The sequence below is a fragment of the Fopius arisanus genome, unplaced genomic scaffold, assembly GCF_000806365.1.
Source record: "Fopius arisanus strain USDA-PBARC FA_bdor unplaced genomic scaffold, ASM80636v1 scaffold00019, whole genome shotgun sequence".
Taxonomy (NCBI): Eukaryota; Metazoa; Arthropoda; class Insecta; order Hymenoptera; family Braconidae; genus Fopius; species Fopius arisanus.
Window position 1 is genome coordinate 1,488,860 of NW_011887758.1, and position 18,864 is coordinate 1,507,723.

The 18,864-nt window shown below is 35.5% G+C and overlaps 3 protein-coding genes across 6 annotated transcripts; 1 reads left to right on the forward strand and 2 right to left on the reverse strand.

Moving 5' to 3' along the window:
* The first annotated feature begins 42 nt into the window (after positions 1-42).
* On the forward strand, positions 43-3,036 carry Bulli (regulator of MON1-CCZ1 complex protein bulli). Of its 2 annotated transcripts, none has more exons than XM_011300916.1 (10): positions 43-317; positions 407-712; positions 788-962; positions 1,047-1,206; positions 1,294-1,399; positions 1,468-1,621; positions 1,725-2,008; positions 2,082-2,254; positions 2,323-2,598; positions 2,678-3,036. In XM_011300916.1, the coding sequence occupies exons 1-10, from the start codon at positions 201-203 to the stop codon at positions 2,943-2,945; spliced, it is 2,019 nt and encodes a 672-aa protein (XP_011299218.1). In that variant the 5' UTR covers positions 43-200; the 3' UTR covers positions 2,946-3,036. The 2 variants fall into 2 exon arrangements, with proteins under 2 accessions (XP_011299218.1, XP_011299219.1); XM_011300917.1 differs by having other exon boundaries at positions 2,100-2,254.
* Positions 3,037-3,675: 639 nt separating this feature from the next.
* LOC105264202 (GTP-binding protein Di-Ras2) lies at positions 3,676-10,276 on the reverse strand. 2 transcript variants are annotated; one of them, XM_011300919.1, is made up of 5 exons: positions 10,028-10,276; positions 5,501-5,822; positions 5,208-5,353; positions 4,873-5,135; positions 3,676-4,797 (listed from the first exon to the last, which is right to left on the reverse strand). In XM_011300919.1, exons 2-5 carry the CDS (start codon positions 5,685-5,687, stop codon positions 4,584-4,586), a joined length of 810 nt encoding a protein of 269 aa, XP_011299221.1. In that variant the 5' UTR covers positions 5,688-5,822; positions 10,028-10,276; the 3' UTR covers positions 3,676-4,583. The 2 variants fall into 2 exon arrangements, with proteins under 2 accessions (XP_011299221.1, XP_011299220.1); XM_011300918.1 differs by having other exon boundaries at positions 5,501-5,915.
* Positions 10,277-10,955: 679 nt separating this feature from the next.
* On the reverse strand, positions 10,956-18,788 carry Ntan1 (N-terminal amidohydrolase 1). Of its 2 annotated transcripts, none has more exons than XM_011300921.1 (7): positions 18,265-18,788; positions 12,824-13,011; positions 12,686-12,751; positions 12,422-12,604; positions 12,122-12,330; positions 11,903-12,064; positions 10,956-11,816 (listed from the first exon to the last, which is right to left on the reverse strand). In XM_011300921.1, the coding sequence occupies exons 2-7, from the start codon at positions 13,008-13,010 to the stop codon at positions 11,679-11,681; spliced, it is 945 nt and encodes a 314-aa protein (XP_011299223.1). In that variant the 5' UTR covers position 13,011; positions 18,265-18,788; the 3' UTR covers positions 10,956-11,678. The 2 variants fall into 2 exon arrangements, with proteins under 2 accessions (XP_011299223.1, XP_011299222.1); XM_011300920.1 differs by lacking the exon at positions 18,265-18,788 and adding an exon at positions 14,027-14,673.
* Between the last annotated feature and the right edge of the window lie 76 nt (positions 18,789-18,864).

Here is an 18,864-nt window from a genome sequence, read left to right on the forward strand (position 1 = left end):
GCACTCTTTCTCGCACAACTCCTCCTCCCTCCTCCCGCCCCAGTCCGCCCACCGTGCTAACTCTTCCAAAACAGCTGATTTTCGAGGATAAATCTCTCATCTCTAACACCACTTTCATCAATTTCTCTATTTTCATTTTTTCCATTATTTCTCAAGCATTCCAATAGTTCATTGTTTTTTAATAAACCAACAAAAGTGAAATGGAAGATAGTGAAGTGCCTGGAGATGACTATTATTTGGAGTTGTCACTAGAACCTATAAAATTTGAATCTGTCAGCAGTCTTACAAATGTCTTCTTCGATGACTCCAAACAACAGGTTACCAAACCAGTGATTTTTTCTCATTATTATAATGATAATGGAAGAAGAGGAAAAAACAAGAAAAAAAAACAAAATCTCCTTAACAGGTATTTGCGGTTCGGTCTGGAGGGGTGACAGGCGTCTTGGTCAAAGGCCCAGAACATAATTTGAACTTTCGCATGGATGATAAAGGTCCCGTTATATCTATTAAATTCTCACCAAATATGAATATCCTTGCAATCCAAAGGACGACAACTTCTGTAGAATTTGTTAATTATTCGACCAATTCTGGATTGGATAATATCGAATACTCACAGAGTTGTAGGGGAAAAAATGCCTCCATTCAAGGATTTATTTGGACTTATGGCAATGAGATTCTCGTTATCACAGACCATGGAGTGGAACTTTTCCTGGTATATATTTTTTCAATATACCAATACATTAAAATTTTTTTGCTGCTTCATCAGTTCTTTCAATGATATATTCAGGTAAATCCAGCAAAAAGGAATGTGAAAGCTCTCAAATCTCTGAGCTTAGGAGTAAATTGGTACGTTTATTGTTATCAAAGTAATATGATTTTACTCTCCTCTGGGACCATTGGAAACCAGATGCAGGCACTCCATGTTACTCCTGGAAATTTAAATAAAATAACAAAATTTGAGAGTGAGTGAGAATGAGAATTTTTTCTCCGACAAAAAAATTTACAAAGAGACCAATGGCTAGACATAAGTTTTAATATTTTTCCAGTGGAGGTAACGCCATCGAAACCAGGCAAGCTAGCTGTTTCTGAGAGAGATGTTGCCCTCGCTGCGTTATATGGAATTCCTTGTATAATTGTCCTGAGACATCAGCATGGAGCCAATAAATCGCTTGGAACTGCTTATGTTTGCGTATATACTGTTCACAAGTAAGTAACGAATATAAATATATGAAAATGTGAAATATAAATGGCTTGTAAACCCATGGATTAATTAATTTTCCTTTTTAATCGGAGAATGCTGACGATAAAAAAAAGTCATATACTGAAACTGGATATGACCGGGCGGTTTGCTATTAATGTTGTGGATAATTTGATAATTGTCCATCATCAAGCATCAAAGGTACATCAATATGCGTCTTTCTGTCCTCGCACTAATATTGTTATTATTGTGGTTTTGGAAATTTTCAGACTTCAATGATTTTCGATATTATGCTGGCGGGTGTTTCTGACGGGACAGTGATGCATCACACTGCTGTAGCTCCCCCAAAGCCTATAAAGCCTTATAATCTCAGAGTGCAAGGTGCAACATTATCGGAACAAACGATTCAGCCCTGTCAACTTTGTATCCTTCCTCGTTTAAATATCAATTATCCATTAATATGCTATTTCTGAAGGAAAAATGGAATCGATATTTTCCTGTCAAATGAATATGAATGCAATTTAAGATTCACCCAATTGGGTCGTTTTTCAGCCAAATATAGTGATTGATGCCAAATTAGGATGTTTATGGTACATTGAGCTCCGATTGGAATCTCTTGTCCAACTTATTGAAGACAAAGTTCAATTGGTGGAATTTTTGCTACAGAGAAAAAATTCAAAACAAATTTTACTCCAAGTACTTCAAAATTATGTCAATGATTTACCTATCACTCTCGGAGATATGCCTGCTGTTTTCGATAAATTGAATGACATTTATAGAAATCATTTGGAGAACGAGATTCAAAGTCAAGTAATAATGATTACATGAAATATATCATTCAAGTATTAATATTTTGAATAAATGAAATTCCTACAATTGACAGATGGGCGAACCGTTGCAGAATATATCAAAATCTCTGCCAAATCATTTGGAAAATTTTGCATTCAAGGCACTAATTGATCAGAGCGACATATATTCTCATATACTTTCGAAATTCTCCTCTGGTGATATCATTGAACCGAAAATGATTGTCTGGGTTCTACTGGAATATATAAGGTATTGAGCCAATTGTATCACAAAACTTTTTATTACAGTTTGAGATGACTACCAATTATTATTTTTAGATCATTGACAGAACATGGAATTCCAGTGCAACATTATTTACATGAATTAGTCATTACAACATTGGTTCAGCGCAAAGCATATTATCAGCTACATCAGTTACTTCAATATCACGTAGTAGCTGACTCAAAACCTCTAGCTTGTTTACTTTTATCATTAGAGAATTTGTATCCAGCGGCGCATCAATTAGCTCTGGACATGTTGAAACGACTCGGGAATGCGCACGAAGAAATTATAGAGGTGTTGCTGTCTAAAGGACACATTTTACCTGCACTAAGGTGAAAAATAAATTCTCTGCTGAAATAATTATATGGATGATTGTTAATCAACGAGTTTTAATTTCTCAATTACTCTCAGATACGTACGATCCGTTGGAATGGTTGATCAGGTATCTGCGCGTAAGTTCCTGGAAGCAGCTAGAATTCTCAATGATCCGACTTTGTTTCACTCTGTATATAAATTCTTTGAGCAACGCAATGTGAGACTTCACAATACAACGGCTTTCACACGGGGTGAGCATTGTCAAGCATATGTTAAACACTTTGAAAATTTGTTTCATGGCATTAACAATGGCTGCTATGGCAATTTAAATTCAAACACTTCTACTCTTTCGTCGCAAAACTAGTTCATCAACGAGATTTCGGATAATGGAGAGAGGTGAGAATGTAAAATATAGAAATTTATTATAAAATAATAATAAAATATATAAAAATTCGGAAAACAAGCCCATCTATTTATTGAAATGTCAATGGAGAACAGTCATCGAAGAATAAGGCTCCATTTTAATAAATAACAGGATATTCCAATCAGTGCGTTCAGTGGCCTGTAAAATGTTTTATCATCGCAGCCAGAAGACCACGTTCCCCCGGCTAACCTATACTGAATAGACGAAAAAAAAGTACAGGGGAAAAAATCGATCCGACGCTTTGTCTCATTCAACTCATGTCCCGAAAGCTATCAGTAGATTTCAGACCATGCAAATAATGGAAAAAAAAAATGTGCGCATTTTCTCCTATCGTGGTCTTCTTTTTCATACCTATTCGAATGTGAACAACAAGGAAATTAATCCATTTGTTGGTCCTGCGTAGTGAGATTGTCAGGATTATTTTTTAATTGTTTTTTTTTTGCTTCCAAATGAAAGCACTGTAATCGTTCCATTTCGAGTGTGCAATTTTTCATGTTCGGTTTATTATTACTTTTTTAATATTAATTGTTGAATCTTAGAAAATCAGCCGACGAAATGAATAATCCATTGCTCTTTTAATACAGGGGAATGAAATGCAATATTTCCATCTGAAAACCTATTGCAAATTTATTAGCAGAAATGACTATATCATATCAAATCATAAGCCCACTTGTTTTTTATTCTCCAAGTTTTTAAAATTACGTAACATTGGACAATTTTACTTTTCTTAATATTAACCTCATGTTGGGAATACAGCAAGCAAAATAACAATTGAAAACATTTTTATTGACATACCATTAAATCACTCATTGGTTTTTTTTTTCATTTTATCTTTCTATGATAACAATAATTTACAGCATTCACTTATTATATTATTGGAGATAATATTACAAATTAAAACACCTCTGTTATTTGTTCCCTCCGAAGGGTAAACTCATTTTTTTTTTGTCAAGAATATTATTTATTTATTTATTTATTGGCTGTATCAGATTAACGTCTGGACTTCTTCATATAATTTTTGCAAAAAAGTCCACAATATTCGAAAAAAAAATAGGACATGTTTTTAAAATGAAGGTAAATGATATAGCAATACACTCTGAGGTTAAATTAATTTGTACCTGAGGGAGGAATATGATATGGCTTCTGAATGATTTTTTGTCTCTTCTTAATTCTTCATGACAAACATACTGTCATGAGTTTATTTCTATCCTTAAAATCTAAAGTAAAGACTTTGTTGTTGGTCTCGGGCACCATAACGATTATATAAATTCGGATAACTCAAGTATTTTGATTCTAGCATATAGAGTGATAGAAGTGCTTATATCTGAAATAGAGACGGCAAGTTTACTTCTTTCATATTTTTCTTTACTTTCGGTACAAGTACATTTATTCCTTTCCATTCCAGCATGCGTCTTCTCATAATATATACTATTCTCTGTTGCTCGGGGTCCATAAACCACTTCAATACTGTATACTAGACAATTATCTGTGCGTAAATACTGACGAAGGTCTAATGAAAATAATATGTATTTTCAATTTCACATCAATTTTTAATGGACGAAGAAATGAAAAGCTCATTCAAGATATATTGCAGTCGTCAGTATGCGCTTCTCGTATTTGCTGCTTTGTCTTTCGTGAAGCGCGACGTATAAGACTCCTGCTGCGTGGCTTACTCTTGACTTCTTCAGCAAGTGCAACAAAACTCGTACCTTGAGCTGCTACAACTTGTTGAGTGGCACCACCACCTCCACCCGCGCTCATGCCTCCCGTCTTTCCTCCGGGGCTTCCCGATCTCATTGAAAAATATTTCAATAAATGTATGTAAGTCGAATGAAAGATTAAAAAACACGTCCATCTGTAGGCTCACCTTCTGGATCCATAGGCAGAACATCTTCTCCTGAGGCCAGACTCATCGAGTTCACCGCTAGGATTTTTTTGTATTTTAGAAAGCGTTACAAAACATCTAAATATTTCTTTGATATTGTAGTCATCCTTGGCAGAACATTCCATTATTTTTGCCCTGAGCTTTGGCAATTCACAAAATAACCATTCACTTGCGTCTTCGATTGGTACTTCCCGTCGGGCTGATGCCAAGTCGAGTTTATTACCCGCCACTACTATTGGCACATCCTGAACAGCATAGTAGAGAAAAATTAAAAAAAAAAAAACATGCCTCTCACTTGACTATAATTAACAACTCACCTGATAGTCTAGGCGTTGTTCCCTGACTTCTTCAAAGCACCTCTTGACACATTCGAAACTTGGTAGGGATGTTGTCGCATAAACCAGTAAAAAGGCGTGTGCAGTTGCTATACTGAGTCTTCGCATTGCTGGAAACTGAAGATCACCTAACATTTTTTTTTCAACAAAATAATGAAAAATCGTTTTTTTTCTTCTTTATTATCCATTAGTAAAAAATGCATATGAAAATGAGGATTTCATCAGTGTTCCGACGGCGCTAGTACATTATAAATTCAATCAAAAGTTTTTCTCACCGGCAGTGTCCAACAGATCGACTTTGAGTGTAAGTGTGCCGAGTATGCATTCCCTAGAATATAGATCTTCAACGGTGGGTCGGTACCTCTCTGTAAATCCCTGTCCAAGGAGTCTCCTAAGAATAGCGCTTTTTCCAACTCCAGCACCCCCAAGCACCACCACTCGTATTCTCTCATAGTCTGTCATGCTAATTGATTCAAGTTGATCACTCTACCTCTAGCTCTCTAGCTTCAGGTCCCAGTCAATTTCACTTTTTTTTATCTGTATTGTTATTACATTGTTTGTCATTCTCATCTCACTTTTTTTCTCGTCATCTGCTAACTTATTGTCAAACACTTTTTTTAATACAAATATTCAATTGACTTTCAATTATCTTCTGATGTTTTCTCGGCGAGCAAAGCGACTTGAAATAACCTTTTATAGAAATTATTATTGCAATTGCACTGAAATTGTTGTCATTAATATTATATGGAATGTAGTGGTAATTTTGGTAATTTCATCGAATGTACTTTCAATGAAAATACTGGGAATTTAAGGGATGAAAAAATAGACGCTTAAGTACCGACCTCGGCATAGATACTTAGTACTGTAATTGAGTTTCACAATGCAAGCAAATTTTTACATTGCAGTGGTGAAGTATTTTCTATCCTGTCAGATTTCGATGATACTTGTACTTTTTATTCATACTAGCGTATATATGGCGCGCTCCGCGGGCCATATTTAAAGCCTTTTTTTTTTAAAGGAATAGAATCTATACAAATATAATATCGGTAGTTGATGATTTACTAATGATTGGGTTGATGGTTTTCATTTAGAGAGAAATAGGGCACATAGAGAGATAAAATTGGCACTTGTGAATTGGTAGATGTATAAATCCCCACTAACTGGCCTTCCCCATTCCACATCCCCAGGCATATGACAATCGGATTGCGATATTAATTAGTGACATTAAAGCCATGGAAGCGTGTTATACCGATTTCTTCCATATCTATATACATGTGAGCCATAGTTTGAAACACTCGGGTGTGAAAACTAGTTTAGTTGCAACGGGAGTAGGCCAATTAAAACACATATCAATACAATTTAACATTGGATACAGTAACTTTCTTACGCATCACTTGCCAATATTAATTATCCTGGCAGTTTAATGTATAATATAATATAATGTCGATTGATCAAACTCTTAGCGAGTTCTATATCGATGTAGAAATTCACTTGTCGAACTTTCTAATGTGTATTGCAGTTCCGTGGCAAAGTTTCTTGTGAAGAACTTTATAAGCATTTTATCGGAACCAAATTATCAAACCGATCTTTATATGAAGCCGATGTCGACATGAAGTTAATAACTTTGATAATTAAAAAATATAAGGAAAAGATTTCACAAGTTCTATGAGAGATTATTGGAAATCAGTAACAGAATGAAAGGTAGATACGAATGGCGTTGTCAGGAAAAGTCTTTCATATGTATATGTATAATCCCCAGTTTTATGTGTGCCATTCTGCAAATGATGAAATTTATGATGACGAAGAGTTTTCCTTCAAATGAAAACTACTCCGAAACCCATTTTTCCAAATAACAATAATATGGAAAAAAAATTTATTTTTCATTTATTTTAGCAAATTCAATTGGGCTTCATCACCAATTTATACTGTACCACAAGTGTACCAACTTTTTCCGTGGTAGTTTTACTTGAGCTTAGCCGCTTCTAACGGAATTACAAACTTTGCTTCCTTCTTCATTTAATTTTGCCGCACAATAGTCTCGAGTGGTACTTGGAATGCCGCAGGGTTAAATTGAAACAAAGGAAAAATTATATGGTAGGAATGATAAAGCTTGTAATTTGAAAATTTATTCTTCCATGACGCACGAATGATAGTACACGGAGGATAGTCAACACTTCAAATTTCATTTGGGTATTTTTCTTTAACCGATTCTTTAATGGTCATAATCTGCAGTCTGTAGTCTTGTATCTATACTCGAGTGGAGTCTGCAATATCTACAAGATGTAATGAGGTTGACTATTATTGAGACCTCATTATTTATCTCCGAATTCATGCACACTCATTACAAACGATCACCTCATTATTTATAAATTAGTAGGGAAAGCTTGACTTGCAGCGGACAATGATTATGTAATAATACTTGAGAAAGAAGAGCTCCAGTAGAATGGGTAGAAACTCATCAGATGTCATTGTTGATAACAGTAACAATAATAGGGATTCACAGTTTGCAAAGTAATGAATGGAGGGAATTGCTATTTTATACTCGGCTGTTTTGTCATAAAGCCCCACTGGCAATGGCATTTCACTCCATCGAAACAAAAGCTACAGGATGCATACAAGACGATCATCATGCTTTCCATAACAAGACATATGTATAATGCAGAGAAAAATAAATAATCTTGAGTTGATTGAATGTGTGGAAGACGTTGGTTGGATAAGTTGTGTGTCGTTGATGTGTCGTTGAATTTGGCAAAGTATTTATTTTAAAATAGAATAGATAGTTTGAGGGTAGGAGAGTGTAGTATTGGCCAGTTAACGACAAAATATCCTTGCCACTGTTTTTAGCATCCCTGTGATGTGACACCGTGCCGCCTATCGGTGTCAGCCAGGGCTTCCTGGCCTCTCGATTCAACCACCATTGTACAAGTGTATTCTCCTATATATCCGCCAATTCTTGCGTGAAATGATCAAAGGCAACTGTGTGAACCAGTGGGCGGTAACAAGTCTGGATGGACGATCCATTAGTGCTGTTTCTAATATAACCTCAGGTTGATGATACATAATATTTTCAATTTATCGGAGACATAATTTTAATCCTGAATTTTTTGACAAACCCTGAAAGCAATCATCTGCTGGTACAAATGGTCTTTTGCTTTGGTTTATCTCAATGCTCGGTCGTCGTTCCTTCAAACCGATAGTTCATGTAATTGTTTATTATTGGATTGAATGGAGGGCGATGAAAAATTATAACATATGGAATCTAGTCTAATATTCGAAGGCGTTAATACTTGGTTTGGTCTGAGTACCGACAATCAATGTATACATATATCTATTGAATGTGGCTTGCGGGGCGTAGGCTCCACGAGGTCGCGCCGTCGTTCTAGGTACAACACCCCTAGGGTGAGAATCATCCTTTGTCTCATCCTGTCACTCATCAATTCTCCTCCGAAACATCATTATTCCTTAAAACCGCACATTTACAATAATAATTGTCTATTGAAAATGTTAACTCAACTCAATTGAACATTATTAGTTTTGGAAATTCTTTTTTTCTTCCAACTCAGCTGGGGAATTAAATTGAAAATACGGTTCTTTGTTGTAATCCTGTTTCTCGTCCAAGTTGCTCTCTATATATGCATATATTGTCAAATAAAACAACAGTCGCATGCAATTACACACTCATGAACGGCATAGAACCCCGTGATGAAGTGGTAATAGGAAATTTTAGAGCAACTACTATGGTGTAGTCAAGTAGATGAGGGACTGGCAGAGGTCGATATTCCCTCTAAAGAAACACCCTACCAGGATTTAATGAAAGCTCAGGTTCATTCTGTATAATGGAGATTGCCGCATTTGGTCATTTTTCGACTATTTCAGTTGTTTATTGATGAAATATTCCTCGCTTATTCTGTCCGTCGGACGCTTTTTACCATGGGAAAACCAAAAAATTACGAGAAAACTAGTGTTTTCCCAAGTGCCCATGCTCAAGGATGAATGCTGCAAACGCCATGCAAACGTCTTCGTCTTTTAGAGACGCGCTTCCTCAGATGGCTTCCGTTCGAGTAATTGAATTTTAACACGCGTAAGCAGGATATTGTTCAGTGAAATTAACTTTGTATATTTACTTGGAAGGAAAAAAAAAATCAGTGTAAAGCGATGCAGTTGCACAGCACAGAAATTTCAACTTTTATCAAGCACTATTCAATCTCCTTGAAAGGAAATGAAGAGGAATATAAAAATTACCAGTCCATTCGATCATGATGAAAAAAAAAATCATATCTACCAAGTTGATTAATTTATTACATTATGGAAGAATTTTTATTCGACGAAATAGGTTTCTCCATGTGAAAATTTCCACTTGCCCTTGAGGTGAAATGTACTCAGTTCGACGCAAATATCCCTCTAATTTTTACTTTAAAAAGCATTTTTTTTCTTCGTAGATCCTTTAGAAATGGGATTTTCCCACGAGAGTTTTTCATGAATATCAAAGCAGCGTATGCGCGAATAATTAGTGAATAAAAACGTGACATAGGATAAAGCCGGCTAATCTTTTTAAAATACCTATATATTTTCATCGATATAACATTTCCACTGCATGGATAATTATTCAATTTGTATTTGGCTAATCATAAGAAATTCACGCAGAATTGTTGTTTGGAGTTGTTTTTAATAATTTCATCTCCGAGCTCATTAACTCCCTAATAAATACTGTTAATTTTCTAAACACACAAATTTAATATAAAAAACACATGATATTCAAGCAATTTCCATTGATTTGTAGATAAAATATAAAATGAACTCACCGACTTTAAATTGTGACAATTGAAACGGTAAAACACTTGAAGCAAAATGCCATTTGAATAGAATGAATATTATTATATTGATATAAGTGTACCATAGAAATAATGGTTGAATGGGCGATATTAGAATGTCACTATTTGGAAGATTTTGATATTGCGGTTTAAAGAATGATATTGAAGATATAGAATAAGGAGGAGGACGAGGCAAGGTGTGTTGTGATCTGTCGATGGTGCGGCACTGTACTGACTACACTATGCTGAGCGTCCCGACGCTTCTCGTCCTCTCGTTTCTCTCATCCACGATCTACAATGCCCAACTCCAAGCGTTTTCCCTTAAAACTACACAGGCCATGCGCCGATATTTCAACTCAAACGTGAATATTCACTTTGTCAGGTGCTATTATCATCGCCCTAATATAGCGTTCAATCTCATTAAACCCCTCAACCCCCTTGGCTCCCCATGGTTTAATTAATTGCGTTACAGATGACAAAAAAAAAATGTCATTCAACAGATTTCACCACGTTTTTTTCCAAATTTTATCCAATTCAATGCCATGTGCTGTGTACTGTATTTGAATGGTTTAATTGGCCAGATGATGGTGTGCATCTCAGATGTGGGGAAGATTGATGAGTAAGCTTGCGCTCTGTGAAATGTCAGGTATAAGATTGATCGACGTCTGGGGTATTATCTTCAAGGGCTACTGTAGAATCGTGGCTTTTCTTGTCGCTCGCATCTCCCAGCCTCACCGATCGTATCACTCATTGTTTCCCCCCATCCTCAATTTCCAAGCCTCCGTGCCCCTCAATTCATTAATACGCGTCGATAGAAAATTTCTCCAGTATCATTAATTATCCCAGGTGAACAAATGATTCGATATTTACACTATCTCTATCTATTCACTGCAACCAAGAAATAATTTTGCACATTCAAGACATTTTATCATCATTTTATTTCTATTCATATATAAATATATCACCAAATGGTTGTATAAAATATGAGCGCTTTTGCACAACAAGAACCACAGAGCAAATTATGTGATTAAAATCACCATCGTGTTTCTTCTAATCACTTCACATAGAAAACAAATTGTAAATCGGTCATTGGCCAACAACAATGCTCTATAAGTCATTAATTATTGTATATAATATTGTGGCAATCTAACTATAGTTTCCCTTCCCTTCAAAACCATATATTTTATGCATACCCTCTACAGCTTTTTTCTGCTGTCTTGTTTGCCATTTCCTTGGTTTATCTCAGGACGAATGTGAAAAATTCAAGAGACAGGATAATTCATGGAGATTTTTTTTTTCTTTCCTAGTTATTGAACATGTTTTTCAATTAATCTTTGCCACATAAAAAAAAAATCATTATATCTATATCGTTCAACTCTTGATAACTTTTCGCTCCTAATGTATAGTGAAAATATATCTCTTTATATCTTATGAATAATTTCATTCTTGTCTTTCACAGATACAGATAGCTTATCATTGAAATGAGTCCTATGCATCACTTCACATAAGATGATCACTACACTCCATGTTAATTTTCAATGAAAAGTAAAAGATTTATGAAATAATTAGTGTGCTGGCAAGCCCGGCGACTGAACAAGTATGTACAACATTTTCCATTATTTTCCAACATTTACGTTGGCATCTAAAAATTAGTATCATAACGAATTGGTTGCCAAACTCCAGTTGCTTCATCTCGGCGGTAATAATGCGGCCTATTATCTCGAAACACCGTAACAGCTGGAAATTGGTTGTCTTGAATGTACTTAAGAGTTGCTCTTATCTGTAAATAAGAAAAACATAGATAGCTAAGAAAAAAAAAAAATGGTAAATTGGTTAGAGCAAACGGTTGAATATGTAGTTTTCCACCTGTGAAACAAAATGTGGTGGTTCTACATCGGGTGAAGTGGAAAGATGCTGCAGAATGAATTGATCCGATTGCGCAAGCCACAGATCGACACCACGAAGAGGATCGTAATTGAAAGGGCCAATTCTCAAAAGTCCTAGACTACAGTCATAAACATCTAAAACCTACAATGAAATATTGATTATAGTGATAAATGTGGATAAAAATGAAATTGGACTGACCTGTTGGCCACCTGTCAGATGCCTAGCGGATCTCAAAGCTTGATCGGGTCCCTTGTCGGGAAATGTCGCTGGAAATATTTCACCAGTCTTGACATTCAGTCCAATTCCGTAAATGACAGGCCAATGGATACCACCTCTTGCTGTCGTGTTCAATTCACCAACACAGCACAGTGTTAAATCAATTTCAATAGGTTGCTTGTGGAACGTCGCTGAAACGTATAATTTTGTATTACAATGAAAATTATAAATTTTTTATTCCAAATAAATATTAATAATAGTAATAAATAGAGTTTGGCATACAAAGAATATTGAAAAAAAGCTCTTCAGAATAATTGCGAGGGTCCGAGTAACCTCCAACGAGTTGCAACTCAATCCGTCCCTCAGGGAATCCCATGGCCAATTCGGTTACCCTCTGGACCATCGCAGTAGCAGCATCTTCAGCCCCAGCTCCATCGAGATGTGCCAACGCCACCGCCCCCGATCCTTTCATTTATCAATTAAATCAATTAAATAATACAATATTATATAAAAAGGTGTTGATGAAAGGAGGAAAATTTAAATCACCTGAATGCTTGACGACAACTATAATGCACGTGGTCATGTCATCTGAGCCGAGTATACTCACATTTTCTGCAATAAAAAAAATTTCAATGTGAAATTTAAAGGGTGGCTTTGTTATAATGACTAAATTGTAATACACACTGTCATGCGGAAGAGTTGCAGCCATTTCTCGTTGTTGGACGTAAAGCAGACCAACTGGACCCACCAATTTAGCTGGCATCGAGTGAAGTTGTGCTGCAGATTCTCTATACACCGGATGGGCTAAATACAAAGATCTGCTGTCTGCGGGAGGCTCCTCTTGGAGTACCCCATTTACTACTAACACCATCCTTCAACAATCATTTTGTATAAATTTAAAATCATAAAATATCATTTATCGAAACGAAATTTTAGCCATAATAATAATATGGCTCAGGTATTTTTAATGAGTGCTCTTGAAGCTGCATTAATCAACAATATGCTAATAAAAAATTTAATGACATTTGGATACTCGGTGTACAATTCCTCGCATGACTTGGACGTTCCAGATACTCATGAATATCTAAAGTCCATTACACAATCGTAAAAATTCACGATAAGCATGACGGAGAGCAGTGAGTGATAAGGCCATTAAAATAATAACATCATCTGAGATTTTACATGTATTCACTGTAATAGAGAAGAACTTATCATACAACTCTCAAATACATCGGAAAATTGCATAAATACATGTAGTTTTATATTCCAATATTGCAAACGCAAAAAATAATGTCACTACGAATCATCAAAATAATACAATCACCAAATAGTCGTAAAGCTGGAGTAAACTTTCGCTGGCAAGATCACCATTTCCTTTCATCATATTGTACTGCGATTAAAATGTATTTTTAGCGGCATTAAATAGAAGTGAAGAAGTTGAATAGACATGCTAATGAAATTCCTCCAACTTTACAATAAACTTGTCGATTCTATACACAAACGCTATACTGTTAGGCACAATTAGATTGTTTATGACAATGGGATAGGATCAAAGGGGAGATTCGAAGATCTAACACGAGTGTATTAAACGAATCAGTGTGGGGGTCCTTCATTGTTGAAACGGAAATCATGTTGTGACGAGGCTCCGTGTCAACTGGAGGTGTCTTTAGGACAATGTATTTGGTATTCAAATTTCCAAGTTGAAGCATTCAAAAATAAAAACCCCTGTAAAACATAAATAGAGAAGCAACATTTTGCTTTAAAAATAAAAGAGCTTGAAGGAAATACAAAACTTTCTCTATACGGACCACATGATTTCAAATGAAAATAGTCTGTAAACTACTATTTGCATTGATTAAAAAATTACTACGGTGTTTAGTTTCTCACCCAATTGATCGATTTGAAAACTCAAAGATCACTTTTTCTCTATTATTATTAGAGCTCGTTTCACTTCACTCCAGTTATCAACTCGAAAAAAATGTCACTGAATTTTCTCAGCAAGTTCCTTTACTACTTTATTTTCAAAAAATTTCCGAGAAAACAACAATTATTTTGACATGGAAAATTTCCGACTGACACCGAATGCGAATAAACATGAATGATACTAAGAAGTGATGCTCGTGACTGTTCATTCACCATACTCGTGTTGCTTATGGACCGATTAACAAATCCAGCTAATTATGGCGACGTTATCAGGCGTTACGTGGATTGGTTGAGATAGAGCGACACATCGTCAAAGTGGGAGGGGTCCAATTCCTTGTGTAACCAACCAACATCTTGTTACTAATCAGATACGCAAGGAGATTAACAAAATATCACATATTCAAGGCATATTCACTATTTTCAATTATTCCTACCGCATTTATTAAATTTAATTGTGAAGGGAGAAAAAATTAAAATAAATACGTGGTATCGTTTTCCAAGTGAGTTGTTTCCTACTGTGAATGAAGGGGGAGAGGGGCTGGCTCAACTAGTTATTTCTCAATCGTGTGAATAAATTACTAACGACTGATGAATAGGCGACAAGTATACAATTGAGGTTCTCAAGTTTTTATGATTCCACCATTAATATTATATTTGTCTAAAAAAAAAAAAACAGGGGAAAAAATGAAAGAGATATATTGATATTGATGCATTGTCTTGAATGAGCGGATCTTGTTCAACATATTTTGGCCTTTATTGTTTTTTTTTTTTGAGAATGAAAAAAAAAATGAGAAAAAATAATAAATGATGAGATTTTTTTTGTCACTGAGGAGAATCAAATGTGAAAATTCAAATTGCCCTTATCATTTATCTTCGACAGTTTCCCACTGTTGAGATGAGAAAATACGAGAAAGAAAGTTTTGAAATGGAAAAATCAACGATAAAAATCGCAATATATATGGAAGGAGATTGACATCATTTAATTTATTTTATCTCCGTTAAAAATTTAGGCGCCTGAAAAATTAAAAAAAAAAATGCGTTATCAATAGAAAATAATATGCGTTGTACATGAGAATGCTGGAAAGAAATAGGTATAAATAGTGAAGCTTGGAAATTGAAGAAATAACATTTATTTCCCCTTTCGTGACTCTAATCGGCGCGCCAGAGAGACGCTATTGCGAGTCGTATCGAGCCTCAGCACGGATCTCACTCGAAAAGTAGCCATTATCTTAATTATTCATGTCTGAAATATCTCCATGTCTCAAGATATACGCAATCTAGTCCTCCTACATGCTGATATACATAATATGGAGAGTGAGATACATGAAGAATTATAAATAATAAATTCGTTCTATGATACATGAATAATTAGATTTCAATAGAAGGTTAGACATGAATCTAGAATGATGGGCATTATTGGCCCCCAGAGATAGCTGATCTAGGGGGATCAGCTATCTATCTGCATGTAGAGCATGCACGTGTCGGAGATCATACACACGCACATATTGCCGCTCTGACGACGAAGATTCTTGTCTATCGGCAATTAGGGCTCTGATTAACCGCAAATTACCACTTAATCAGCGAGAAGGGACGTGGAAGGTGAATGTTATAGACGGATGTCACAATTCATGTTTATTGCCCAAATAATCATCGTCTCTCTGCCAAGATAAAATTATTCAACAATTTGGATAGATTTTTTTTCGTGCTTTTTGTGTCTTGCATTCGGCATTCTTTTATAGAATGTTCTTTTCAATTTCTCAATAACTCATCTCTGAAAATATTAGTGAAACAACAGGAAACTATTCATTCCCATGCAATTCCATTGCTTTGAATTATTCAAAAAAAATTTATGCGTATGGAAAAAAAAAATCTAATTTTATAAAATGAAAAAATTTGCATTTCAAATGAATGGGAGATTTTAATTTTGCTCCATTTACAAATATAAACACGTCAAGCACACTCTTTGTCTTATTAATTCCAAAGTTGAAAAGTATCCTCTCTGTTATATGCTAAATATGTTCATGCCGAAGGTGTTTAGCATAACATTCCCATTGACAGTTTCTTACGAGCTCTTGTATATTTATAAACGTCAACTTCCTCCGATTGTTCAGATTAAGCGAATGCGCACCATTATCCGTCGATACTATCAGTAATGAATTCCTATGATGCTTTAAATCCCAGACTGAATTTTTGTTATTGAAAAAAAAATGAGGTATAAAAAAAGCACATGGCAATAATAAAAGCATATTTACACTGGACAATCATTCGATAAATAATGAGTTGAATTGATGGGGGATAGGCATTTTTTAAATAGAAAAATGTCTATGAAAATGAGTAGTGCGCGCGCATATTGGACAGTAATAATTGTAACCAACGAGACGAGAGATGAGCCATTCCGTTGTACGTAGACACACACGATGGTCCGCATTCCATGAGTGGAACAACCGGTACACGCTCTCAGGGGTTCTCACTCTCCTCTCCTCTCCTCTCCTCTCCTCTTTTTTCTCACCCTCCTGTTCACCTTACACTAGGATGTCTCATCGCGGGCGTCATCACCGAGTCTTATGTAACATGTCTCCGGATCTTACTTTACGGAAGTCAACAAGTTAGCAAATTTACGCCCACTCATCCCTAAATCTACTTATTCTCCCTCTTTTTCTCAACTTATATTCATAAATCATAATCATAAAATACTAATCATCAATTGAAAATATCGCTGGACTTTAGTGCATTTCTCTCTACCAAAATTCTCTTCCGTATAGATTGGTTCCCCTTCTGCCCCTATATATTTATAGAAGAACGTGCGCCTCTACATGAAGGACGAGCCCGAAGCCGTGGGAAACTCGGCAAGTACCGTTGTTGGTCAGATCTCCATTCTATACCAAGTGAATACACTTTTCCTTTAGATATCGACCAATTTATTTCTATGCAATATAATATTCCAGAAATTTTCATATTATTTCTCTAATTCTATATGAATATCACTTAACTTGCATTATCCATTGGATTTAATTGCATTTTTTGAGCTATAATTTTCTGCAAGTATTGCAACTATTGCAATTGTAAAATGTATTGCCAATGTGTAAAAATGATAAATTTTTGCAGCTTTGTGTGTAAATGAAGAGCGAGCATAATGTCATTTTTGGGAAAAATTTATAAAACCTATCAGTTAAATTTGATAAATGAAATGTACTTGGTAGATTGCTATCCCTCAGAGAGGAGCTAAAAAGCGGTGAGTACTATACATGAAGGTATCTGTGCGGGATAAAGCTTCAGGCGCGGCAAATTAATGAAACTCATGCGAGCCACAGTGTCCCTCAACTTAAGACCCAAATTACCAGCAATGAGCATTATTTTAATTTTTTTTTATGCTAATTAAAGAGAGAAATAAAAGAAAAAATAAGACGGATATGCAGAAAAATATTGGACAAACGTAGGGTTTATTTACTCTGGCCTAGGTCAAGTATATATATAGTGTTGATGGATTCAGCCTCTATAAGAGAGGCAATCGAATCCTTTTGCGGCTGCCAGGGTTTATCTCAGAGTTTTAACAATCCGAGGTAATTGCTTTTATTCATTTTTAACATAATATCTAAATAAATGAAAATTACCATTGATTGGGATGTTTTGCACTATTCTGAATTGCTTTATTGAATATTAAAAGCAGTAGATTTATAAAGCTTGATGATTGAAATATTGAGATTTTTGTATGGTCCAATGAAAAATATTAGGAATAAGGGTGAGACAGAGACTTGCTCGAGATCTAGTTGCTCGAGACTCTAAGCGAATTCAATTTGGCGGCTAATCCAATGAACTTAACCAAATAGATTATTATGCAATACTTATTTTTTTTTTTTACTGTGGACAAGGCAAGTAGAAGGGAACGATGAAAGATAATTGGAGCTCATTATTGCTGTAAATCAAACGAAATCACTCATTATACTCCTCATTTCGATATGTTAACGTACATTGTTTCTCATTTATCCTCAAGAACATGAATTCATACAAGAGTCATTAAAATGGAACTGTATGTACGGTTATCATCTTTATCCTTATCCTTATCCTTATCCTCCTCCTCCTCCTCATCATCATCATCATCATCATCATCAGCATCATCATCATTATCATCACCAATGTACCGGTCATGACGAAAATGCTGGGTATTTTCAAATGTTAAATCATTCTTTGAAATATATAAATACCTGTATGGTAATCACCGACAGACGCCAGCAGAGTAGTATTGTTTTCCAAGGGATGCTGCTTATGAGAATGGCTCCATCAATCAAGTGAAAGAAAAATTACCGAGCGTATTCCATACGAGCGAGAATAGTCATGTTTTGACTTTCCATGGATTTCACGTTTTATGCGACACGTAATTGGTGGCACTCAAATAAATAAAAGAAATAATTATTGAACATTTGGTTTGTAGGCCAATAGCAAAATGTCAACTGTCACATTTGCGTTGAAACTAATAGTATTGAGTGAGTGTGTCAATGATACAAAACTGAACAAGTTGGAGTTGAAGATTCGGATTTGAACACTTAAGCTCTCAAATATTATCTTCGACTATTAACATTGATGAGTAGATGATAGTAAAGTAGCGAAACAATAGTAACGTTGGAAAAAGGGCCTCGGGTGAGGATTGAGATATGTGTATATACTCGGCCGCCACTGGCCACACTACCTGCACTGCACTGCACTGCACTGCACTACACTACACTACACAACACTACACTACACTACACTCCACTCCACTCCACTTCACTTCACTCCACTCCACTCTACTCTACTCTACACTACTC

Excerpts from the sequence above, each read along its gene's own strand:
- Bulli (XM_011300916.1), top strand. The coding sequence starts at position 201 with ATGGAAGATAGTGAAGTGCCTGGAGATGACTATTATTTGGAGTTGTCA. Across the intron at positions 713-787 it reads ATGGAGTGGAACTTTTCCTG|GTAAATCCAGCAAAAAGGAA; the intron begins GTATATATTTTT and ends TGATATATTCAG. Across the intron at positions 1,207-1,293 it reads TGCGTATATACTGTTCACAA|AATGCTGACGATAAAAAAAA; the intron begins GTAAGTAACGAA and ends TTTTAATCGGAG.
- LOC105264202 (XM_011300919.1), bottom strand. The coding sequence starts at position 5,687 with ATGACAGACTATGAGAGAATACGAGTGGTGGTGCTTGGGGGTGCTGGA. Across the intron at positions 5,354-5,500 it reads CGATCTGTTGGACACTGCCG|GTGATCTTCAGTTTCCAGCA; the intron begins GTGAGAAAAACT and ends AAAAAATGTTAG. Across the intron at positions 5,136-5,207 it reads AACAACGCCTAGACTATCAG|GATGTGCCAATAGTAGTGGC; the intron begins GTGAGTTGTTAA and ends TATGCTGTTCAG.
- Ntan1 (XM_011300921.1), bottom strand. The coding sequence starts at position 13,010 with ATGGTGTTAGTAGTAAATGGGGTACTCCAAGAGGAGCCTCCCGCAGAC. Across the intron at positions 12,605-12,685 it reads AGTTGTCGTCAAGCATTCAG|GATCGGGGGCGGTGGCGTTG; the intron begins GTGATTTAAATT and ends GATAAATGAAAG. Across the intron at positions 12,065-12,121 it reads ATCTGACAGGTGGCCAACAG|GTTTTAGATGTTTATGACTG; the intron begins GTCAGTCCAATT and ends ATTTCATTGTAG.